Below are 25,313 nucleotides of genomic sequence, written 5' to 3' on the forward strand. Positions count from 1 at the left end.
GAACAGCTACACTGTTTTCCAGGGTGACAAACTGAGTGCAGCGGTGGGGGTAAGACAGGAAGCGGCCAAGACAGTTGCTATGCAGCCAAGTCATTTTCTATGCATGTTTAACAAATGCAGAGTCAAATATGGATTCACAATAAAGCAAGAGATCACACAAAAAATACCCATTCAAACAAGGAAAATGATGCTGCCCTCCATTCCACTCAAGAAGTGAACAGCATATGCTCCCGAGTGAGTATGAGATACGGGCATAATTTACTACTTCCTTGGTTCCCATGTCTCACCTGGATGAGTGTGAGGTGAGTGTATTTTTCATTCAGCATGGTCCCTAAATCCAAACTTAACATCGATGTTTAGCCAAAGCCACAGCAATCTGCCTCAACATAGGAGCAAAAAGGACTGTGCTTGACATTATGAAAGATGGGGGGGGGGGGGGGGGGGNTGTGGGGGCTCGATCCCATAACGCCGGGATCACGCCCTGAGCCGAAGGCAGACGCTTAACCGCTGTGCCACCCAGGCGCCCCGGGAAGTTTTAACTATACACTATTTTCACCTCAGGCACTGACTTGACCAAATCCAGGTGCAAGGAGACTCCGCTGTGCCCCAAGAGCCAATCATTGCTGGCTTTGTCCGTCCCCCACCCCCACCTTTCCTGCTGCCCAGTAGTTGAGACATCCTGTCAATGCTGACTGGACTTCACCTTTCATGCCCAGGCTGCCAGACACCACTGACATGGTCTAGCACAGAAAGATGATCTGAAACAATCAGGTCCTCTCTCAGCATTTTGAACAAAAACTATAGAAAAGTTTGGTAAGGAGACTACTATCATTTGAAATTTAAAGGTCATACCATAAGGGTCACCAAAGAGATCATTGCAAGCCAATGTTATAGGGGAGCAGAAATTATAAATAAGCAGACATCATTGGTTTCAGGACAGTAAGAAGCAGACAATGTGGAATGTGACTGAATCACATTGTTGGGGTTTTTAATATTCATCTTTATTAATTTTATTGTGAATGTGCACATGAGGTATAATGGATTAGAGACAGATTTCTTTCTTTCTTTCTTTTTTTTAATTTGAGAGAAAAAGTGAGTGTGAGGGAGAGAGAACCTGAAGCAGACTCCCCACAGGGCACAAAGCCTGACTCGGGGCTCGATCCCACAACCGTGAGATCATGACCTCAGCCGAAACCAAGAGTTGGATGCTTAACCAACTGAGCCACCCAGGCGCCCCAGAGACAGATTTCTTATTAAAATACCTTAAAGTAAGTAAGTGCATCAGCTCCCTTTGCTCTAGTCCTTACTTTTAGGACGATGTGATGAAAGCCGGGTCAATTGTCCTATGTGAGTAGCTGCGTGGCCTGCCAGCAAGAAACAATGAAAAATAATTTTTCTCTGCTTAAAAATGAGAAGGAGGCAGCTCTGTGCCTACAGATCTATGAGGGGAGACCAGAAGAGACACTGGTGCAGTGAACCATGAGGGAGAAGACAGAGTGGCCTGGGTCAGGGTGAAGGCACTGGAGAAAAGAGGTGGATGGAAGCAAGAGACCCAGGATCCCTCCTCAGGAATTAGGAACAGGGATATAGGGCACAATGCTGAAAATTGGAAGCAGTTGGCCACACCAAGCCCTGCCCATGAGAGGCCACTCAAATGCCTACCAGGACAGGGCAAGGGATATGAATAAGTGAAATACATATAAGATATTAGGGGTTGGTGGGGACTTGGGGGAAGTGGAAATGCATGTCCCTATGTCAGTAGCAAAATTCAGTGACTTCAAATAAGCATCTATTATTTCTCCTGATTTTGTGGGTTGGCTGGGCTGTTCTAATCTGACTCAGCTGGGGCTGGGTGGTCTAGGATGCCCTCACTCATGTCTGGTGATTGGCCTGGTCTCAGCTGGAGCAACGGCGAGTGCCAGGCCCAGTGCCTCTTGTCAGCCAGCAGGCTAGCCTGGGCTTGCCCACACAGAGGTAGTCACAGAGTTCACAAGAGAGGCAAAAGAAGGCAAGTCTTCATGCACAAACATTTTTTCAATCCTGTTCATGTCAAAATGACTAATATACTATTGCTTTCGGCCAAAGCAACATGGACATCCCCTTATCAAGGCTGACTTGGCTACTGTTAAAAAATTATTCTGACACTTATTAAAATGCCAAGACGGACTTTATTCAGTACAATCGCAATATAGGGACTACTGCAAGGGAGTTTTTTGCAGTTGGGGAGAAAGATTGGGCTCAGCTCTGAATACAAGGAAAAGTGGGATTTAGAGCCAAAGGGGGTGGGGTCAGTGGATGGAAAATTACTAAGAGGGTAGGGTAATTCTTTGCTAAATAGACCTAACAGAATTTTTGCTGAAGGCCGGTCAGGGTGACCAAATATTGCCTGGGTGGGTGGGGAATGAAGAATTTGGTGGGATGTCAAGGATGATCAGATGTGGGGTTTCAGGAGGTTCTGGTTAAACTGACTTAGCAGGATTCTTGGTAAAACTGGACTCTATGAGGATAGAGACAGAAGCTCAGGCCTAGTCAAGCAGAGGGCTCAGAGGAGCCTAAGTTGGGTCAAGAAGAGAATCTTTGCCACTGCTGTGACTGTTGAATGCCTGATCTGCCAACAGTAAATTTGAGTCCCAGATGTCACTATTCCCTGGAGAATCAGCCTGCTCCCTGGTGGAAAGCTGATTGCATTGGACCTCTTCTATCGTGAAGGAAGCAAAGATTTGTCCTCACTGGAATCGACAGATATTCTGAACATGGACTTGCTTCCTTGCCTATAATGCTTCTGCTGTCATCACTGTGGACTCAAGTGCTGATCTACAAACATGGCAGTCTACACAGCATTGTGTCGGATCAAGAAACTCATTTCAAAATGAAGGAAGCGCAGCAGCAGGTTCACACCCATGGAATAAACTGGTCTTACATTCACCTACACCCAGTAGCAACTGGCCTAACTGAAAAGTAGAATGACCCCGTGACTCAGTTACAGCGCCAAGTGGGAAACAACACCCTGTCTGTCTTACAGGATGCAATGTAGACTTTGAATCTGAGACCGCTGCATGGTGCCATTTGTCCGCAGCCAGACTCCCTCCCCACGCAACCCCACACAGCCACCTGCCTGGACTCCCTCCAAAGCCCCCATGCAACCTGCAGGCTATTATCTGCTCAATTCCCTTGGCAAGCCTGAGAGGCCTCCACCCAGGCACCTGTGGTCCAAAGGGGGCCATGCACCAAGCAGCCATTCCTTCTGCAAACAGCTCTCCCACCCTCCATGACCGCCATGCCCCGGAGGCCTCTGCCAGCACCCAGACTCCCGCTGCACGCCCACTCTACCAGCTGCTGATGGCCTGCTTCCCTGCCTACACTCCAGAGGCTTGTCTATTCGTCCAGCAACTCCAGACCAGCCCCAGCCTGGCTAAGCTGGCAAACTTCTCTGCCATCCAATGGCCAAATCACGCCAAGGTCTAAACCCTTCCAGCTTTGTCCTTCCTGGGGTACTCTCCCTCAACTCTAGGGTACCATATAAAGTTTCCTTGTATCTTATACTCTTTTACCGTAGTTACTAATCCTCTCTATTAAATTTCCCTGTTTAATCTATTGGGGGGTTTCTATCTCCTGACTGGACGGCGGTGTATGAGAGTTACAATTGTTCTACATCCTCATCAGCATTTGGTGTGGTCAGTCTTTTTCATCTTGTCCATCCAGTAGGTATGTAGTGATTTCTCATTGTGGTTTTAATTTGCATTTCCCTTATGACGCTTGATGGTGTGATACTGAGCATCTTACAATGTAGATATCCATCATCTCACTTGGGAAGATTTTGAATTGATTAATAAAAATTAGGTATACAAATATTATGTAAAGGGGGCGCCTGGGTGGCACAGCGGTTAAGTGTCTGCCTTCGGCTCAGGGCGTGATCCCGGCGTTATGGGATCGAGCCCCGCATCAGGCTCCTCCGCTATGAGCCTGCTTCTTCCTCTCCCACTCCCCCTGCTTGTGTTCCCTCTCTCGCTGGCTGTCTCTATCTCTGTCGAATAAATAAATAAAAATCTTTAAAAAAAAATATTATGTAAAGAAATCTTTGAGACAGTCAAAACATGGTATTAACTTTTTTTGTCTTATGGAAACTGTGAATATTATTTAGTATCTTAAGTATTTGTAATATTTATGATAAATTGGCCTATTCAAATAACAGGTCAATTTTATAATTCCAATTTAAAATATGGAATCCAGTTAGTGACTAAGACTTACTGTTAGTTGAAACCTTACTGTTTACATACACTATTGGAACAATTAATGGACTATAAGATTTGATGCATTTATAAGTTTATAATTCTAAAGTCATAAAACTTATATTAAGTATTGAGCAAAGATTCATTTGTTGTATCAGCCTACGGCAGCTCTTAAATGGAAAAGTCTAACGTATTAAATTTACAAGCATAGTTTGAAAGTGTTAAGGGAATTTAATTGTTATAAAAGCCCTCTTTAAAAGAGATTGTTAAACCCTTGTAGACTATGCCACAGTCATGACTAAAGCCATCAGGGCAACTGTACTTAACCCTGGCAGCCCATCAGAATCAAATAGATATGAATATAGATATATAATTTGTTTCTTCACCATCTTAAGGTAATAAGTTACAGATATGATACATTTTACTCCCAAATACTTCAGCCTGTATTTCCTAAAAACAAGAACACCCTGTTACATAACCACTGCACAATCATCAAAATCAGGAAATTGACACTGACACAATGTTATTGTCTAATCCATAGACCTTTTTTAAAATTCACCCACTCCCCCACAAATAAAAAGAGAAAAAGTTTTAAATGATTTTTTCTAATCCAAGATTCAATCTATAAATTGTAGATATCAGGTTTTTCCTTTTTTAAAGTCCTTATCTGTTAGAGATACATATGTAAATATGAAATATGTTGAAATTTGCTTTAAAATCCTCCAATAAGGGGGGAAAAGGAGTTGAATGGGGCAAATACATGAAAAGCACTATAATGGTTATAACTGTGGAAGCAGGTGATGGGTCCTTTCTCCTTTCCTTTCTGTTTGAAATCTGCCATGGTAAAAGGAAAATTAAGTATAAAAATACTTGATATATAAATCTGTTAAAAAGAAAAATAACAGGCCCAAGACAGTCACTTGTGCTAAGGCCCCACTTCAATAAACCAAAACTTAATACCTAACCCAACTGCAGTTTCCACGCCCCCAGGAATATAATGGGAATTTACTGGTCAGCACTAGGAGGTAATCCCATAAACCGCAACCATTCCCCTTAGGAGACCTAGCCTAAAACAACGAATTTTTTGCCTCCCCCACCCCTCCTCGCTGGAGGCCTTTCAAAACCTTTCCTTTTCTGTAGCTTCAGGGTGCTCCCTAACAAGCACTAGACGGGACGCTGGCCAATTCCTGAATCATTTCATGAAATCTTTCAGAGCTTCACATTCACTGTTAAAAAAAATTTTTTTTTTAACAAGCCTACCGCTAGCAAGTAGTAAAAATAAGGGGCCTTATCTGTTTCTGTGCAGTTACTAGCTCAGTTATGCAAGTTATTACCACGATTATGACTGTTGGCTCAGTTACGCTATGAGCTCATTTAAACTCTCTCAAAAGCCTCTCAGGAAGATCCTGATTTAGCCCCCACGTTACAGATACGATAATTAAGGCTCGGAGGTGCAATCACCCAGTCTATGTAGATAGAACAAGAAGTTGGAACCCGGGGGCGCCTGGGTGGCACAGCGGTTAAGCGTCTGCCTTCAGCTCAGGGCGTGATCCCGGCGTTGTGGGATCGAGCCCCACATCAGGCTCCTCTGCTATGAGCCTGCTTCTTCCTCTCCCACTCCCCCTGCTTGTGTTCCCTCTCTCGCTGGTTGTCTCTATCTCTGTCAAATAAATAAAATCTTAAAAAAAAAAAAAGAAGTTGGAACCCGTTTATCTGCTCCCTCGCTCGCTCTCCAATACCAATTCCTGTAAGGAGAGATCTGAGAGACCCCGGGAGAGGAACTGCACTTGCCCCAGACGGGTGTCTCCACAGAAACAAATAAAAAATGTATTGCCTGGTTCCGTTCTCCTCTCCACTTGGACCAGCAGAAATTGCGAGTAACAGATGGGATGCTTCGGACCTTTCGGCGCGGGGACGGGATTGGAGCGACCCTTCTCCGGGCCTATTGCACGAATCCGAATCCGGCGGTGGGATTAGCCCGGCTTCCCCCACGCCCCGCCCGCCACCACAGACCCCGGGAGAGGCTGTCACGCGGCGCGCCGAGGGCGTGGCCTGGGATTCCCGGGGAGGGGAGGGCGCTGTGTGTCCTTGGGCCGAGAGGGGAGGTGACTCCGGCCGAAGAGGACGCAGAATGAGGGGCCTGCGGGTGAGGGCCCCCAAGGGCCGGGTGGGGGAACCCAACCCGGAAGCCCTCGCCCCGATACGAGACTCACTAAACATCCCGGGAACTGGGGCTTTGGAACGTGAGCCCCCTTCAGGGTTCGGGACTCCCTCCGAAGCAGCCTGGGACCCTCAACCCCCGCCTAATCCAAGGGCTTCTGAGACAGCCTGCGACCCCTAACACGGCCCAACTCCCCGGTTTGAGCTTCTTTCCTTCACCCAAGTCTCCTTTAACGTCTCGGGACGTAGGCCCTGGGAACTTAAACACCGCTTCCCCTCCCCCGGACTTCTTAGGCAGTATGGAAACCCCACTGGGCACCCGGATCATTCCCGGGACTTGGGCTCTCTCCCGTTAATCTAGGAGAACCTCCCCACCAAAAAACGAAAAACCACCATCTCGGAACTTGGACCCTCAGAACAAGTGGCCCTTCTGGGTCTGCTCCTCTTCCAGGACCCTCTAGGCAACCGGGAAACCTCTAAGCCAGACTCTGTAGGCGCGACTCCCCTGCTGGGGCTTTCTTGGCAGAACCCCTTCCCTTCCTCGTACTGGCAGTTCGGATTTTGCCTTTGAGACACACACAAGGAATAGGGCCGTCCGGGTATCCGGGCCTCGAAGAGTCCCTCCTCTCCTCTCCTCCCACCCCCCACAGCCATACCCTTCGGGGACACCCTTTCATGTGTCTCCAATACCCAACGACTCCCTCCCCGCCAGGTCTCCCAGGCGCTGGTTCGCTCTTTCAGCTCAACTGCCCGGAACCGCTTCCAGAACCGAGTGGCCGAGAAACAGAAACTCTTCCAGGTAGGCGGAGCAGGGGCGTGACGAGGGGGAAGAACCCGGACCCCAGGCTCCGTCCTGGAGCAGAGTAGGGCGGAGACGGGATACAGTCCACGGAACAACCTGTACCCCTTTCTCATCCGACGCCTCCACCATCCAGGCGGACAATGACCTCCCAGTGCACTTGAAGGGCGGGGGAACCGACAACATCCTGTACCGAGTGACCATGGGGCTCTGTGTAGGGGGTGAGTGCCGGGCCACCACCGCCTGAGCGGCTGGGGGAGGAGGCGGGGCTCGAGCTGGAGCGAGGAATGGGCTGGTTCCCACGCTGAGGTTTGGGGAGAGGGCTAGTGGCTGGGCAGGGGCTTAGGGAGGGGATTGAGTTCTGAGCTGGCCAGGTTTGGGGGACGGTCCAGGAGCCTACGCTAGCATATAGAGAGGGAGCACCTAGGGCTTGGGCTTCTGTCCCAGGAGGGGGTATGGGGCCCAGGCAGGAATTGTGGAGAAAGCTGGCAGCCTGGTCTGGATCAAGGCTATGGGATTCTCCACTCGAAGTGCAGTTTGGGAAGGGAGCTGGAGCCTGAACTGGAGCTGGGATCCAGACTGGTGACTGAGGGAGCCTGAAGAGGGGCTTAAAAGCTGAGATGGGCTCCAAAGCTGAGATGGGCTCCAGGGAGGCAATTGGGATCTCACGCTGTGTCACCTTACTCCCTCCCTAGGCACCGCCTATAGCCTGTACTGCCTTGGCTGGGCCTCCTTCCCTCACAAGAAGTGAGACCAAGAAGCTTGCAGAACCTGAACAAGCATCAATAAATGTGCTGGCTTCTTGGGGAACCCAGCCCAGCTGTGGCCTCCGTTTGTTTGCCCCCGCCCCCGCCCCCAAGCCCATCCTTCCACCAGCAAGGAATCCCTACGCTTTGACAGCCCATTGCCCCAGCCCTGAATCCCTCATGCTAGAGGATTATTACACTACAAGGATACCCGTAGGGTGCTGCCTCTCAGCCCTCCTGAGGGTCTGGGGATTCCAAACAGTACCCCTGGGCTGCCTCTCAGTGCCTGAGGATCTGGGATCATGTCCTGGAATCTGAGAGGGCTCTATTCTGGGATGGCAGTCCCTCTCCCTGCAGAGGCTCGAGGGTGGGAAGGAAGATACTGAGCATGGTCCATGACACAACAGAGGCTAAGGAAAGTGAGGACAGACTCACTCAGGACAGAGCCAAGAGGGAGCAAGCATGGCCTTGGGGAACAGAGCCTGGGAGGGGATGACGGGTGGAGACCTCCCAAGGGCCTGGCTCCTGCAGCAGCAGCAGAGATTGCCCAGGCTTCTGGGTCCGTCTCAGCCTCCACAGGATCTGTACGGGATCTCAGCAAGAATGAGACTACGGCTCAACTAGAATCCAATATGAGGGAAAGGCAAAGGCAATAAAAGGACTAGGAAATATGCAGATCCAGGCCTGGGGATAGACCTGAAGACACACCAAACCACCCCCACCCTCTAGGACCTAGGCTTCCCTCTGCCCCTGACAGAGACAGAGCCACCCCTCAACGTTCAGAACAGGAGGCAGATCTCAGAGAGAGCAGCAACCGGAGTGCTTTTATTTCCTCCTGGCCCTGGCAGGCTGAGAGCAGAGGACAGACAAAGGCACAGGGGCACCTGGGCCTGTTCCGGCCTAGAGTTTGGCTGCCAGGGTGGTAATTGTGAACAGGTGTGCTAGAGTGTGTAAGGTCTGGAGTGATCCTCCTGGAACCGAGAGAAGGGCCCTTGGGATGTGGAAGAAACATAACTGCTGGGTTTGGCACAGGTGCATGACAGGCATTATGGAGTGGGCGTGGGATAGGTGTACCGAGGGTGGAGTGACCCTGCGGACGGGGTGTGTTAGAGTGTCTCAGAGCCAGGGCTAACTCGGGGCATGGCATGTTGGGCCATGTTGGGCCCTGGCTGTTGACTGAGAAGCCAAGTGCCAAGGGCTAGGGGAACCAAAAGACCTGTGGGTCAGCAGGACCCATGAAGACGAGACTGCAGACTGGCTCAGCCCTGGGAGAGACGGAAGAATCCAAGGTGACTCCTATAGCGGGGTGATGAGGGCGCAGGTCTGGGGTGCCCATTCAGGAGTACATCGTCAGCTGCAGCCACTGGGGAGAGGAAGGCACAGGGTGAGAAGCAGGGAAACAAAGAATAGCAGACACCTTTCTCTGCTCTCCCCCAGGGGTTGTTGGGAAAATAGGAGGCAGGGAGCCCAAGCTCCAAGTTGGTACAAGGAGCTGAGGGGAGGGGGTCCGCTGCTGGGCACCCACATCCCAGAACAGGAGTTCTTACCTCCTGGATGTTCACCTGAATTTGTCCAGTGCCATCCTTGTCAAGAGATTTGAAGGCACCTAGAGAAGGAAAGGGTTGGGGGATTTGGCTTTTAGGATAAAAGTATACAGGGGCACCTGGCTGGCTCAGTCGGTAGAGCATGCGACTCTTGATCTCAGGGTTGTGAGTCTGAGCCCCACATCGCGTGTGGAGATTACTTAAAAATAAGATCTTAAAAAAAAAAAAAAAAAGATGGGGCGCCTGGGTGGCTCAGTTGATAAGCATCTGCCTTCGGCTCAGGGCGTGATCCCGGTGTTCTGGGATCGAGCCCCACATCGGGCTTCTCCCCTGGGAGCCTGCTTCTTCCTCTCCCACTCCCCCTGCTTGTGTTCCCTCTCTCGCTGGCTGTCTCTCTGTCAAATAAATAAATAAAATCTTTAAAAAAATAAAAAAATAACTTAAAAAAAGATAAAAATATACTAATATATGGGATTAACGGCTAGCACCTGGGGCACCTGTCTCATTCAGTTGCTGCAGCATGCAACTCTTGATCTCCCGGTCATGAGTTCAAGCCCCACATTGCATGTAGAGTTTACATAATTAAAAATAAATAAATAATATAATATAATTTATTTATGATATGTAATATAATTATATATATAATATTATATATAATATTGTGTGTATATATATATATATATATATATATGTCTATAATGAAATAGGGGCACCCACTTCCTGCTCTACACTCTGGTGTAGTTCCCATTCATGTCCTGAAACCTGACTCCATGTTCCCCACCCAAAGCCAAACTTAGGCAAACCGGGGTCTACACTGTCTTTGCTCCCTCTCTAACAACTTGGTTACCGCCCTCAGGTGTCCACACACATGGTGTCCTGGACACTGCACTACTCACTGCAGTTCCTATTGGCCCTCTTGCTGGTAAATCCAATGGCCATTTCTTGGGCCTTCTCGTAAGTGACTTTTGGAATCGTCTGCCCTTATTGTCCATTCCCCCTTCCCTTCATGTCCGTGACATACCTGCCCCTTTTTCTCTACCCATGGTTTTAATGCTTTGCCCTCCCAGGGCTCTTCTGGAGCCTGAGGGCTCTTCCGGAGGCTGAGAGATCTTCCTAAAGCCAAACCTGACCCCATCCCTCCTCTGCCTAGAACCTGCTATGGCTCTCCATTGCCCCCAGTAATGTCTGAGCACCCCTGAACATGACACTCACAGCCTTGCATGGCCTGACTGTGCCCATTGCTCCTGCTTCCTTTTACTCAGTTCTCTCAAATCCAAGTTCAAATTCTGGCTTTGCAACCTCCTAGCTGAGCAAGCAATTTTGCCTCCTTGAACCCTAGGTTCCTCCACAAAGTAGGGACAATAATTCCCTGTTCACAGTGGTCTTAAAGATTCAGTGCATTCATATTCATAAGAGCCCTCCCAATCCAGCCCCTTCTAACCCCTCCCAGCCTTATGTCTCTGCATCCCAACCCCTCTCCAGCATTCAGAATTGAGTTCAACAAAAAACACCAAAAGCACCACCTTCTCTTTCCCTTTGCACAGGCTGTTCCCACAGCAACACCTGTCTCCACTCTCTCCCTGGGGTCACTCCTCCTCATCCCTCAGGCCTCAGTTCACACATGTTCTCCTCCAGGAAGCCCTTCTTGATCCTCAGTCTGCATCAGGTGCCTCCTAAGTCAAACAGACCACTGGCCTTCCCCATTCACAAATCTAAACCCACTCTGGCCCTGAGCTTCTCCTCCCAGGCCTGATCACTGCCCTGAGCTTCCCCTATCCCAACTGTAACCATTCTGAGCGGTCACTGTCTGGTGATCTGCCTCTCCTCCAGTGGACTGGGAGTGACGTGAGGGCAGGAACTGGGGCTGCTGCTGTTCTAGGAGTTGCTCGCTTCAGGGTCAGGCGCAGAGAAGACCTTGGCCAAAGGAGGTGGAACAAACCCCCACCCAGGAAGACAGCTGGGGTGTCACTCACGGAACATGGCATCCAGCCTGACCAGGCAGCTGATGAAGTTGTCAAAATCCATGTTCCCTCCTTCATCCGAGTAGCGTCGGATGATCATGTTGTAGAGATGTTCATTCAGATGGAACCCTGAGAATGGTTTCTTTTCTCAGGTATTGGGGCCACAAGGCCTGACCCACTCCCACCCCTAGGATTCAGGTTCAGACCAGCTCATTGGGGGCTGCCTTATCAATGCCACCCCCAGTCAGACCATATCCCTGCCAGCCATACCTGCTGCCTCAAAGGCCCCTGGGAGTTCACTGCTGCAGATGGTACCTGAACGGTCAACGTCAAACTGTTTGTATATGGCCTGTGGGGACAGGGAGGTAAGGATTCAACTGAACGTTGTGGGGCGTGGCATCTTCATGGCTTGAGGGTCTTTGGGCTAGGAGGTCATCACGCACCTGCCACTTTTTTATGTTGTTCCACAAGTACTTGAATTCTTGGAAGCCCAGCTTGCCGGTGGTGTCACTCTGGTGGAAGGGTGTTAAGAATAGTGTGATGACTGTACCCAGATGCATGCACTGTATGCACTGTGATCATGACCAAGCAGGGGAACCTGGGCTAAAACCCTGGATACAGTCTAACTTTTCTTTTTATCCATACATGGTTTAGTTCATGTTTCTTTTAAGATTTTATGTTGGGGGCTCCTGGCTGGCTCAGCTGGAAGAGCATGTGACTCTTGATCTCAGGGTCATGAGTTTGAGCCCCACATTGGGTGTAGAGATTACTAAATAAATAAGTAAATATTTTATTTTTAAGTAAAATAAATTAAAAATAAATAAGCATAACCATAACTTCTCTAAACTATAAATTCCTCACCTGAAAATAGTAACTAACTCATTTATTTATAAAATTTCTTAAGTTCCAGCATTTTTTAAAAATATTTTTTAAAGATTTTATTTATTTGAGAGAGAGGGATCAAGAGAGAAGGAGCAGGGCAAAGGGCAGAAGAGGAGGGAGAAGCAGACTCCCCGCTGAGCAGGGAGCCTGCCATGGGGCACGATCCTGGGGCTCCAGGATCATGACCTGAGCTGAAGGCAGACACTGAACTGACTGAGCCACCAGGCGCCCCTCACTTATTTTAAAGATTTAATTTATTTATTTGACAGAGAGCACAAGTAGGCAGAGTGGTAGACAGAGGGAGAGGTAGAAGCAGGCTCCTCGCCGAGCAGAGCGCCCCAAGCGGGGCTCGATCCCAGGGTGCTGGGATCATTACCTGAGCCAAAGGCAGACACTCAACCAACTGAGCCACTGAGGTGCCCCACCGTTTATAAAATTCTTAATAGCAATTCAATTTCATGAATGTCAGAACTTGTGAAAAACAAGGGTATCTTAGAACTCTAAGGAAATCAGGTGATCATAGTACACACCTGCTGGGTTTGTGATACAAGCAGAATGAGATAAAGCCCTTAGCTCAGGAGCTAATGTTTGATAAGCTGTCAATAATAATAATCATGGCCAAGATTTATCAAGTTACCTAGTACATGCCAGGCAGTGCTAAGCTTCTCAGAAACATCAATTTTCTCACTAAATCCTTAGGACACCAGCTTCACCAGTATTATTCCCCAGTCACAGGCAAAGAAACGCAGAGATGAAAATCTACCTAAGACCACAGTAGCAGCTAATGTGTACAGACCAGTTCCTATGTGCTACGCACTCTGCTAAACCTTTTTCATGTGGCTCCAATTCAGCTTCACCACTATCATTGACTTCATTTTATAGACTGGCAAATTGAGGCCCAGAGAGGTTCAATAACCTTGCTAAGTGGCACAGCCAAGCTTATAGAACTCTGTGCAATGTATGTTATGTGATCACATGACAATACACGTGTGTCTACATTCTCCCTATGTGCCGAGCATGCACGTATCTGAGATAAGCTAATGACTGGCCCATGAGCAAACCTGCATGTGTGTTCCTGTGAACATGCCTTCACGTATCTTCACCTATATGGTGTGCCCTTGTATATATGCGCATATATATGGCCACACCTACAGCAGTTACAAGCTTGGGTTCTTGGAGCACCTGGCTGGCTCAGTCCGTAGAGCATGCGACTCTTGATCTCTGGGTCATGAGTTCAAGCCCCACAGGGTGTAGTACTTACTAGAAAGGAAGAAAGGAAGAAAGGAAGAAAGAAAAGAAAGAAAAGAAAGAAAAGAAAGAAAAGAAAGAAAGAAAGAAAGAAAGAAAGAAAGAAAGAAAGAAAAATAAGCTTGGGCTCTCCAGCCTAAAAAATCTAACTCCAAATTCCTATCCTGCCACTTACTCTTTTCGTATACCTTCAGACAAATGATTGCCTCTAAGTCTCATTTTCTTCACCTACAAAATGGACTATAACAATTCTGCCTCTTTTGGGACACCTGGGTGGCTCAGTCAGTTAAGCATCTGCCTTCAGCTCAGGTCATGATCCCAGGGTCCTGGGGTCAAGTCCCACCTTGGGCTCCGTGCTCAGCATGGAGCCTGTTTCTCCCTCTGCCTGCCTCTCCCCCTGCTTGTGCTCTCTCTCTCTCTGACAAATAAATAAAATCTTAAAAAAAAAAAAATCTGCCTGTTTAACATGATGGCTGTAAAGTGACAGCCGATGTTACTATTTATGGCCACATATCTGGATGTGTGGTAGTGCATGTGTGTTCTGATGTATGCAGGTCCAAATGTGTGGGTATTCAAGCTACACCCTGGCTGTCCCAACCGTGCTCTCACAAAACTCCTTCACCTAGGGCTTCAGTCAGATTTCTCCCAAGGATACATCCATCACAGCCACCATGCTGCGACATGTGTCAATGCCGAAGCCATCAGTTTTCAGATCAGGGTCTGTGGGGGACAGGATTAAAGTCAGAGACCAGAGGTCACAGCTACCCCAGCGCCCATGACTCTAAACCTGCCCTATGTGTTGAGCCCAATAACTCACGTCGAGTTACGACCTTGTTGAGAATGTTCATGAGTTCTGTGGCACTGACCTCCATGTCCTGTGGGGAAAAGTCAGGGATGGTTAAAAGGGAAGAGTGTCGTGAGGGAGAATGGGGATTCTTTGGGGATTGCCATTGTTGAGTGTGTGTACAAGGGCAGCCAAAGGAAGGCATGGAAGAGTTAGGACAAGGATGGGGGCCCAGGGTTACTTACATCTCCAGCCAGCTGGGCAAAGAGCCTCCGGAACTGCTTGACCTCCTCGCTCTCATTGGCCTCAATGTTGGAGTAATGGGTGCGTGGAGGCTGCAGAGGGAGAAGATCTCAGAGCAAGTGGGAGAGGGGTGCCCCAGCCACGACTAGGGCTCTAGGTGGGAAAGTCAGAGTGGGCTAGGTGGCTGGGTGAGCAAAGGAATGAGAGATGATCAGTGAAGAGTGGCTATAGCTAAGACCCATGACTAAGTTTGGGGACATGGCAAGGGAGAGACTTAACAAGAGGAATTTCGTAAGAGGGACAAAAGGACAATGATGGGTGCTGAGAAAAGGCCTCGGAGTGAGAAGCAGGGTCTCTGATTATGGACGGTGGCTTACCGGAGGCTCTGGGTTGTACTGTGCAGCTGCCTCACTGAGGGGAGACAAGAAGGGAGTTAGCGCCAGTGGGCGGGGCCTCCAAAGACCACGCCAGCCCCCACGCCCTAACTCCCCAAACCCTAGCCCACCACCTCCCTACCTTTCCCTTTGTGTGACTTATCTGTCCTTGTCCTCACCTGTCCCTATCTTTGCTACCCTGGCTGCACCTGGCAGGAAACTCAGAGACCCGCCCGCACAGTAGGCCCCACTCCTGCCAGGGCACACCTGCTCAAAGACAGATTCCTCAAAAGATCCAGCCCCTTCGACAGCTCACTTCACAGAAGCTCTGACCTAGCTTCCTGGGGCTCCACCCTCCTCAGGTCTCTTCTGTCTAGGAACCTACTCCATCCTACGGCTTCCTAAACGCCTGTGTCTTCCCAACATCCCAGTCCAGCTCCATGAGTTCCCACCCCTTCGTGGGGTGGCCATGGTTAATTAGGCCCCTAACGACAACCTGCTCCACCTCCACCAGGTCGTATTTCTGTTTTAATCCAGACAGTTCCCAGCCAGACCCAGTACCTTCAAGATCATTTCCCCTATCCCATTAGGCCTCGGCCAATTCTGGGTCCACCCCTCACTGACCCACTACGACGGCCATGCCGCGCCCATAAGACAAGTCTTGCCCCCATGAAGAGGTCCCCCACTAGCCTCATTGGCTCCGCCCCCTAACGTTCGTCGCCGGAGTAGCTGGAAGCCGGCCGCGCCCAACCCCATTAAGCCCCACCTCCCGAAACCCGAGCCGCGCCCCATCAGATCTTCCCCGTTACAGCCAGACTCCGCCCATGTCAAGCCCCGCCTCCTGAACTGCCATCAGCCTCATTACGGTCCGCCCCCCTCAAGGCGGGTCCCGCAGCCAGGCCCGGCCCAGCTTAATTAAGACTGTAGGTCAGTCTCCAAGTTACCTCAATCTATGTAGGCGGGACATGCTCCTCCGCCAGGCCCCTCCCCTCCTCGGGCCCCGCCTTACCTGATGGCACTAATGACCCCGCCCAGGATGCGCATGGCAGTTCCGCCACCGCCACCGCCGCCGCCGCCGCCGCCGCCTCCGCCGCCGCCGCCTCCAGCTCCGCTGATCAGGCCTCCGATCACATTCCCCAGGCCTCCGCCCAGGCCCCCGCCTCCGCCGCCGCCGCCTCCCTTCAAGAACGAGTTAACCAGGAACATGGCTGCGAATTAAGATTCCTGAGGAGGGAAAAAAGGGTCAAAAGGCCGCATCGCCATTGAGCCCGCTCCCTCCACACAAAAATACGCATTTCTGGCAGCTGGACTTGGGGGAGTAATATGAGGCCTCTGGGCGGGGTCCCATCCTCCGGCTGGGGCTTGAGGGTCCATTTGACATGGGGTCGGGGCTTCTGGAGGAGGGTAGTCCTCGGATGGGTGGGATAGGGACGGAGGATCGGGTTTGAAATCCCTTCAGGGTCTAAAGGATCTCCGCCTACTTTGCGGGACCTTGGACTGAGTCTTTGCATAGGCATCATTTAGAGTAAGGGGCCCGGTCTGGTGGGGTTCCCAAAATGGGGGCCCCAAGTTGGTGTAAGGCATCTTTGACGTGTTTGGGCACTCGAATCTGAGATCGAGCCGCAGAACTGGACTTTGGGGTCTTGAGCGGGTCAGGGGCGCCGATCAGAAATTCTCCACCTGGAGGCCTCTGGGGCAGGGTTTAGGAAATCCAGAATGTGAGCTTGAGGGTTTCGGTACTCCCAGCAGCGGGATTACAATGTCACCGCTGGTTCTGTGGGCTCAGGTCTAATAAGATTGCGGGTGTGAATCCCGGGGCCTGGAATAGCGGGGTTCCCATTATAATTGGGAGAACGGATCTAAGGATCGTGGTTCTGGGGACCCCCACCCTGGGCAGAAATTTGTGGGAAACCTCTCAAATCCATGCTCGAATTTTAGATCCTGAGGCAGAGGGTGGAAGAGTCCCCGGGGCGGGATAGTGGGGTGCCGAACAGACAGGGGCTTCAAATCTGAGATCATGGGTCTGGAGGACCCCTGAGACCAGGACTTAAGGGTTTTGTGGGATGTGGGGGCCGCAAGGACCGGGATTACGGAGTACAGGGGTAATCCAGATCGGGCGCTCACCGCCTAGCTCACACGTCCTCCGCTCCGTTCGTCCGTGCTGCTCCCGGGCCTCTGGCCGCGTCCGGCTCCGTAGGGCGGGGCGGGTGACTCAGGCTGCCGGGACCGGGTTAGGCACCGCAGGGCGGCGCACCGAGCATCCGCGCGGTCCTAGAGCCGGCATTGACTCTGCGCCTGCGTGCGCCTAGCCCGCCTCACGTAACGGGATGCGGCCGCCGCGGCTCCGCCCCCTGCTCGTTTCCGGAGCTGTGGGTTCTGACCCCTCCCTGACTCCGGAGGTCTGAGGTCTTCCGCTGTTCTTCTCCAGCTCAGATGAATGAATCCAGAGAGGGAAGTTCAGGGGCCGCGCCCGAGATCACCCCCTTGTGTTGCAGTGTGAATTTTCGCCTCCATGCGGCCACGGGTGCGGTTTTTGGTCCGCTGGAAAAGGACTCCTGGCACGCGGCCCCTATCCTAGGCTTGTCGCGACAAAGCGTCTGGAGGCCCCGAATTTTGTTTGGCCCACAGCCCGAGGACAAGCGCCTTCATTTGCGGCAGGGGCTAAGGCTAGACTAGATTTCTCGGGCCCCTGCAGCAACCCGAATGGAGGTCAAACGGAGGGAAGCACTTTGCCGCCTGCAAAATTTGCCTGTGCCTCCTCCACCCGCACCCTTTTACCCCGAGTCTGGGTCACCAAGTGTCGCCTCCTTCTTCCCTCTCTAAAGAGGGGCCTGGGCACAGAAAGAGTCCCTCTGGCCACGGCCTGGTTTCTGAGGCTAGATGTTCCCGAGATCAGGTGGAGGGATGGAGGATGGGAAATGCAGAAGCTGGCAGGAAAAATGCCGAGTGAAACCTCCTTTGGAGACTTTTCGCTCTCGGGCTCCAACCTGCAAACTTCAGGGCTCCTCAGAGGGAGTTAAATCTGGTTCCCAGGCATTCTGGACGTCTGGCCCTTGAATCTCCCCTGGAGGCTGGCTTAGCTTGAGTCTGAATCCTGGGTCTGCCATTTAATAACTGGGATCCTTTGGGCTCTGAGGAAGGCTGTTTCTTGTTTTAAGCAAGGATTTATTAACTGTAAAATAAGAACAAGGGTTCCCATTCCCTTTTAGAATTAAGTGGTAAATGCTTAGTAAAGAGGAATCATTTTGTGTGCCTGTACCCATGCCGTTCCCTCCTCCTGTAGCCCACCTGGATTAGCTCAGGTGGTTGACCAACTCACCCTTAGATAATACTGGTAAAAAAAAAAAAAAAACAAACAACGGCCAAATACTCTCCTGAGCACTTTACTATAACCTAATTTCCCCTTATAACAGTTCTATGGAATGGATGAATGCAGTCTTTCCATTTTACAAATAAATAAACTGAGGGTAAACTCCCTAGCCTGTAACTTTAACCACTACCCTAACACATTGGCTCTTCAATAATATAATTAATATTGGGGTACCTGGCTAGCTGAGTCAGAAGAGCATGCAACTCTTGATCTCCCGGTCATGAGTTTGAGCCCTACATTGGTATAGAGATTACTAAAAACAATAAGCTTAAAATATATAATTAATATGATAATAGCTCAGATAACAAGATCACAACAAACAAAACTGCAGTGGCAGCCAGGCCAAGGAATTGCTACACAAGCCTTGCCTATAAGGCAGGAACTTAGAGGAGAGAAAATGGAGGCTGGGTCACTTGCCTGAGGTCACAGACGATTGCAGAACCAGGTGTGAACCTGGGCATGGCTGATGCCAAAACTTTTGGTGATGACTAATCCAAATTCCCTTCTCACCACACCCTTCCCTGTCACACTGGAAAGTTTCCGCTGTCTGCCCTCTCCAGAGCTCATTTGCTGCCAGTCCTTTGCATGGGCTGTGCCCTTGACCTGGAACACTCCTGGCTTTTTTACCTGGTGATGTAGGTACTCAGGCTTTGGTGTCAGCTCAGGAGTTCACCTCTTCCAGGAAGCGCTCCCTATCTCCACCCCTACCTGAGACTGGGTGAGGCTTGCAGTTGCTTGCTTATAACTTACACTCTCTCATAACACACACTGCCATCTCATGCCACTTATTGTCACCTAGATCAGTCTCCCTAACCTCTTAACCCTGGCTAGTTCCAAGCCTCAGGCCTTGGTCCTCCTCTGTATCCCACTCATGCCATAGAGGATCTCCCCCACATACATGGTTTAAATTCCATCTCTAGGCTATTAATATCCAGATTTCTGTCTTCCACCCAGACGTCTCCAGGCTCCTACGAACTGCATTCTACTTACCTTCTCTGTGGGGGTCTTAGAAGTGTCTCAAACTTCACACATCCTAAACTGAGCTTCTGACTCCCTTCCAAATGTGCTCCCTCCCCACCTTCCCCACCTAGGTTGATGGCACCTCTGTGCTTCCAGTGACTGAGACCAGATAGCCCAGGATCATCCCTGACCTCTCATCCACACCTACTCCAACCTGTCAGGAAAACTTGTTGACTCCACAGACACTGGCCCAGCCTCCATCCTCCCAGTCCTGGACACCACAGCAGCTCCTCCCCAGGCTCCCTGCTCCCCACCAGCAGCCAGAGGGAGCCTGTGACTCTGAGTCAGGTCAAGGCCCTCCCCTGGCTGCACCTCTGTCCTTGTAAGAGTCAAAGTCCTCACCATGGTCACCATGATAGTGATCTGACCTGTCACCTCTCTGACCTCACCTCCTCCCCCTTAAGAAAGTGAGAAGAAACCCTACTGGCAGCTTAACCTGGATGTTCCCAGCTGAACACAGACAAGGAGGCTCTGCAAGTGCAGCAATATCCAAACAACCCATCTCCTGGTGCCCTTGAGGGCTGCTACCCCATTACCAAGGCCCTCTCTAGCCACACCTTAGTGCCTCACCTCTTTGTGCCTCAAGTCTGCACATCTCGTGGTCTCAAGAAGGTCCTTTCAGATCTTTGATTTCACCCCCACACTCCTCACCCCACCACCACACTGCCTTTATCATTTATCATCTGCTAACATAGTGCATAGTTTACTTATTTATCCAGTTCCTTGTTTTTCTCCACTAGAATATTAGCTCCTCAAGGGATTGCTGTCTGTCTTGTTCACTGCTGTGTACCTACTTCCAAGGACAGTGCCTGGCACATCCTAGGTACTCAGTAAATATTTGTTGAACGAATGACATGTTCTGTGTGAATTTTCTCGAATTTCAGCACCATCGATGAGATAGTACAGCAAGCATTACTAAAGTCCTCCACCATCTTCCAGATTTCTTTGCACTCAGGCATGGTTAGGTGACCAATATTATGTGAACAGAAATGTTGGGAGTGTCACTTTTATTTTTTTTAATTTTGTTTTATTATTTATTACTTTTTTAAAGATTTTATTTTTAAGTAATCTCTACACCCATTGTGGGGCTCGAGCTTACAACCCCAAGATCAAGAGTTGCATGCTACACCAACTGAGCCAGCTAGGTGCCCCTTATTTTTTAAAAAGTAATCTTTATGGCCAATGTGGAGCTTGTACTCCCAACCCAGAGATCAAGAGTTGTATGCTCTATAAAGTAAGCCAGCCAGGTGCTGGTGAGAGCGTCACTTTTTTTTTTTTTAAGATTTTATTTATTTATTTGAGAGAACAGGCTAACCTGGGAGGAGAGGCAGAGGGAGAGGGAGAAGCAGACCACCCACTGAGCAGGACCCTGGGATCATGACCTGAGCTGAGAGGCTTAACTGACTGTGCCACCCAGGCGCTCCCAGAGCGTCACCTTTAAATGTAGCATTTAAAAGCCAGCGCTTGCTCTATGCTCCCATCCCCTGGTTAGGCAGCCCTGGGAGCCAGACAGGCACAAATGTGCCACATGAAGGAAGATAGCTGAATCCCTGAGCCATGCCCTGGAGGACAGCTGGCTGTTTTTATGAGCAAGAAGTCAAATTTGAGGAGTCAGTCTACTAAGGTCTAGGGCTCATTTGTTACTGCAGCATAACCTAGCCTATTCTGACTGATGCAGGTAGAAGCTGTTACTGTCGGGGCACCTGAGTGGCACAGCGGTTAAGCGTCTGCCTTCGGCTCAGGGCGTGATCCCGGCGTTATGGGATCGGGCCCCACATCAGGCTCCTCCTCTATGAGCCTGCTTCTTCCTCTCCCAGTCCCCCTGCTTGTGTTCCGAACTCTCTTGCCGGCTGTCTCTATCTCTGTCAAATCAATAAATAAAATCTTAAAAAAAAAAAAAGAAGTTGTTACTGTCATGCAAATGAGGAGAGAGATGGGATTACTTGTCCAAGATCACACATCTGGTAAGTACCAGAGTCAAGATTTGAACTCAGCAGGGGGCCTGGCTGGTTCATTTGGTAGAGAATGTGACTCTTGATCTTGGGGTTGTAAGTCTGAGCCCCAAGTTGGGCATAAAGCCTATTTAATTTTTTTAAAAGATTTTATTTATTTATTTGAGAGAGAGGGCATAAGCAGGGGGGAGAGGGAGAAGCAGGCTTCCTACCCAGCAGGGAGCCTGATGTGGGGTTCAGTCCCAGGACCCTGGGACCATGACCTGAGCTGAAGGCAGACGCTTCACCAACAGAGCCACCAGGCACCGCTAAATTTTGTTTAAAGATTTTTAAAAAGATTTTATTTATTAATTTGAGAGAGAGAGAGCATGCATGCACATAGGGGGTAAGGGGAGGGTCAGAGGGAGAGGGAGAAGCAGACTCCCCTTTGAGTAGGGAGCCCTGGCTCAATCCCAGGACTCTGGTATCATGACCTGAGCTGAAGGCAGATACTTAACCAACTGAGCCACCCAGGCGCCCCTGTAAAATTAAAAAAAAAAAAAAGATTTGAACTCAGAAATGTTGGCTCTGTAGCTCATGCTTTTAATCCTCTCAATTTGCTGCCTTAACTATGTTCATATTACAATGCCACCAATTAATAAACTGACAGCAGTCATAACTAACTGAGCTTGTTGACTCCTGAAGTCCTGATGACCAGGTTGGGGTAACTGCTTTACAGGCAGGTATTGCAAAGCCACTCACGGCTTTCTGCTAAAGGAACTAACATGAGGGGGTGAAGGTTCAGAGAGGGGGTGTCACTTGCCTGAGGGGATGGCAGAACCAGGTCTAAACCCAAGCATGGTTGATGCCTAATAGTATGTGATAAGTAATCCAGATGAATGTCCCTCCACTTCCCTTTTTTTAAAAAATATTTTATTTATTTATTCGACAGAGTGAGCACACAAGCAGGGGGAGCGGCAGGCAGAGGGAGAGGGAGAAGCAGGCTCCCCGCTGAGCAGGGAGCTGGATGTGGGGCTCGATCCCAGGATCCTGAGATCATGACCTGAGGTAAAGGCAGACGCTCAACTGACTGAGCCACCCAGGCGTCCCTCCACTGCCCTTTCTTTAACGGTATATTAGTCAGGGTTCTCCAGAGAAACAGAACCAATAGAATATATAGAGTGAGAGAAAGAAAGAGATTTCTTATAAGGAATTGGCACACCACAACAGAAGCTGAGAAGCCCCACGTTCTGCTGTCCGCAAGCTGGAGGCCCAGGAAAGCCAGTGGTTTGAGTCCTGGTTCAAGTCTGGGTGTCCAAGAACCAGGGCAACCAATGGTATAAGTCCCAGTCTGAGTGCAGAAGAACAATGTTCCAGCGCCACAGTCTGGCTGAACTCAAATTATTCCTTCCTCAGCCTCTTTGTTCTATTCAGGCCCTCAAAGATTTGCATGATGCCTCCTGCACTGGGGAGGACAGTCAGCTTTAGCCAGTCTACAGATTCACATGAGAATCTTGCTTGGAAACACCCTCACAGACACACACCCAGAAATAATGTTTAGCCAAATATTGAGACACTCTGTATCCCAGTCAGCTTGACGCAAAAAATTAACCATCACTCTATCCCCACTCAGCTTCCCAGGCCCCCTGCTGCCACGCTCTTGCATAGGCTGTGTCTCTGCAGGAACGTTTCTCCTACCCTTTTTGCTTTGAAGGTGATTTGGTGATTGCACCTCATTAAGGAAGTCTTTCTTGACCTCCCCTACCACAGACTAGAACAGGTTGCCTTCTTCCCCAAGACATCATAACAAATTAAAATCAGTAATGATCAATAATGTCTGTCTCCTGGACTGGACCAGGGGCCTTATGCTGGTGGCCAGGGCTATCTCAGGGACCACTGTATCCCCAGCATCACCCAGCCTAAGGCTAGCCATGGGACACATGGTAATTCTTAGTTAGCTGTTATCTTCATCATCATCATCATCATCATCATCCTTTGGGGGATTATTTATAAAGTTCAGACTTCCTCACAGAATGGAAACCTGTCAGTGGAGTGTGTGCTTTCACGATTGCACAACAAACCTTCGTCGTCCTTCCAAACCATGGTTCAGATGGCTCCACTCCATAAAGTAATTCCCTCCTGCCTCCTCCTCCAGGTAAATCAGGTAACTTCTCTGGCATCCCACAGCCTTCTGGGCTCCCGTATCCCACCCTGATCATTCTGATGCCTGCGTGTTCACTTTATCATGATCCTTACTTTTTCTTTCTGTAGGTGTGCTGTATTTCATAATGTAAAATGTTTCGGGGCACCTGGGTGGCTCAGTCATTAAGCGTCTGCCTTCAGCTCAGGTCATGATCCAGTGTTCTGGGATCAAGCCCCGCAACGGGCTCCCTGCTCAGCGGGAAGCCTGCTTCTCCCTCTCCCACTCCCCCTGCTTATGTTCCCTCTCTCGCTGCCTCTCTGTCAAATAAATAAATAAAAGCTTTAAAAAAATGTTTAAAATACCTGCTAGTGCCTGTTTATTGTAGAAAATGTATAAAATATAGCAAGAGAAAAAGAAAAGGAAATTCACCCACTTTTCAAAGACAACCTCTATTTAGTTATGTTTCCTGCTTGATTTTTTCCCCTGGGAATATTTTTGTATATTTCTAATAATATATAAAATTTGCATGTGCGGGACGCTTGGGTGGCTCAGTAAGTAAGCGTCTGCCTTCAGCTCAGGTCATGATCCCAAGGTCCTGGGATTGAGTCCCACATCAGGTTCATTGCTTGGCGGCAGCCTGCTTCTCCCTCTGCCTGCCGCTCCCCCTGCTTGTGTCCAGTCTCTGACAAATAAATAAAATCTTAAAAAAAAAAAATTGCAGATGCTATTTGCATCCGACCCATCAACTTGCAAACAAAACTTGTATTAACCTGAAATGAGTAGCTCTTTTCTCTTCAACTGCTCACCTGTGACCTGACTTCACTATTAGACATCAGCTCTTTGCCCTGAAAGTAACCAAGGAGACAACCCTCACACTCCATAAGGCAGAATAAATTAAACACTAAAGCTAGGATTTCATTTCTCAGTTATGCCCTGAAGAAGCAGCGGAGTGAGTCTTCCTTTCCTCTTTCTCCTTCTTGCCACCTGGCATGTGGATGTGGGGGGAGCCATCTTGACCCACACAGGCCAGGGCGATCCCCTAGTGATGGCAGGGCCATGGGTAGCAGTTGTCCAGGTACCTGATACTAAGAAGCTGTGTTACCAGCCCTGCACTGCTTACATCCAGCTGCTGTAGGAAAGTAAGAACACTCAGTTTTATTTAAGCCTCTGACATTTTGAGGTCTGTTACAAGGTTTATACTGAATCCTACCTAACCCTCAGTGCCCATTATACATACCCTGAGCAATTCCCATGTCTTTAAACATATCTTTTTTTTTTTTTAAGATTTTATTTATTTGACAGAGAGAGAGAGACAACAAGAGAGGGAACACAAGCAGGCAGAGTGGGAGAGGGAGAAGCAGGCTCCACTGAGCAGGGAGCCCGTTGTGGGGCTCCATCCCAGGGTCTTGGGATCATGACCTGAGCCAAAGGCAGATGCTAAACCATCTGAGCCACTCAGGCGCCCCAAATAAGTAAAATTTTTTTAAAAAATTATTTTTTTCATATTCTATGCCCATTTTTATTTGTTGGTTTTTCATGTTAATTTCACATTATTTTGTTAATATCTTCATTCATTGAGGGTGTTAACTAATTGTCTATCATTTTTGTTGCAAATATACTTCTCTAATGGACATTTACTTCAATTTGCCTATGCCCTTTTTGGACACATCAAATATTCAGCTCGGGGTGCCTGAGTGGCTCAGTCGGTTAAGTGTCTGCCTTTGGCTCTGGTCATGATCCCAGAGTCCTGGGATCGAGCTCCACATTGGGCTTCCCTGCTCAGCGAGAAGTCTCCTCTCTCTCCCTCTGCCTCTCCCCCCACTTGAGCATGTGCGTGCACTCTCTCCCTCTCCCTCTCATAAATAAAATCTGTAAGTAA

General features: G+C 49.4%; 2 protein-coding genes across 2 annotated transcripts; one reads left to right on the top strand and one right to left on the bottom strand.

The window, feature by feature from the left end:
* The first annotated feature begins 6,248 nt into the window (after window positions 1–6,248).
* Window positions 6,249–8,007, top strand: LOC100479346 (cytochrome c oxidase subunit 7A1, mitochondrial). The gene is made up of 4 exons (XM_002920932.4): window positions 6,249–6,375; window positions 7,102–7,188; window positions 7,325–7,409; window positions 7,884–8,007. The coding sequence occupies exons 1-4, from the start codon at window positions 6,361–6,363 to the stop codon at window positions 7,937–7,939; spliced, it is 243 nt and encodes an 80-aa protein (XP_002920978.1). The 5' UTR covers window positions 6,249–6,360; the 3' UTR covers window positions 7,940–8,007.
* A 725-nt stretch (window positions 8,008–8,732) lies between these two features.
* Window positions 8,733–17,251, bottom strand: CAPNS1 (calpain small subunit 1). Its single transcript, XM_034638423.1, has 11 exons — window positions 17,095–17,251; window positions 15,980–16,194; window positions 14,974–15,007; window positions 14,599–14,688; window positions 14,387–14,444; window positions 14,225–14,289; window positions 11,883–11,951; window positions 11,710–11,788; window positions 11,452–11,568; window positions 9,482–9,540; window positions 8,733–9,297 (listed from the first exon to the last, which is right to left on the bottom strand). Exons 2-11 carry the CDS (start codon window positions 16,174–16,176, stop codon window positions 9,271–9,273), a joined length of 795 nt encoding a protein of 264 aa, XP_034494314.1. The 5' UTR covers window positions 16,177–16,194; window positions 17,095–17,251; the 3' UTR covers window positions 8,733–9,270.
* Between the last annotated feature and the right edge of the window lie 8,062 nt (window positions 17,252–25,313).

This window comes from Ailuropoda melanoleuca, chromosome 12 (assembly GCF_002007445.2).
Source record: "Ailuropoda melanoleuca isolate Jingjing chromosome 12, ASM200744v2, whole genome shotgun sequence".
NCBI classification, from domain to species: domain Eukaryota; kingdom Metazoa; phylum Chordata; class Mammalia; order Carnivora; family Ursidae; genus Ailuropoda; species Ailuropoda melanoleuca.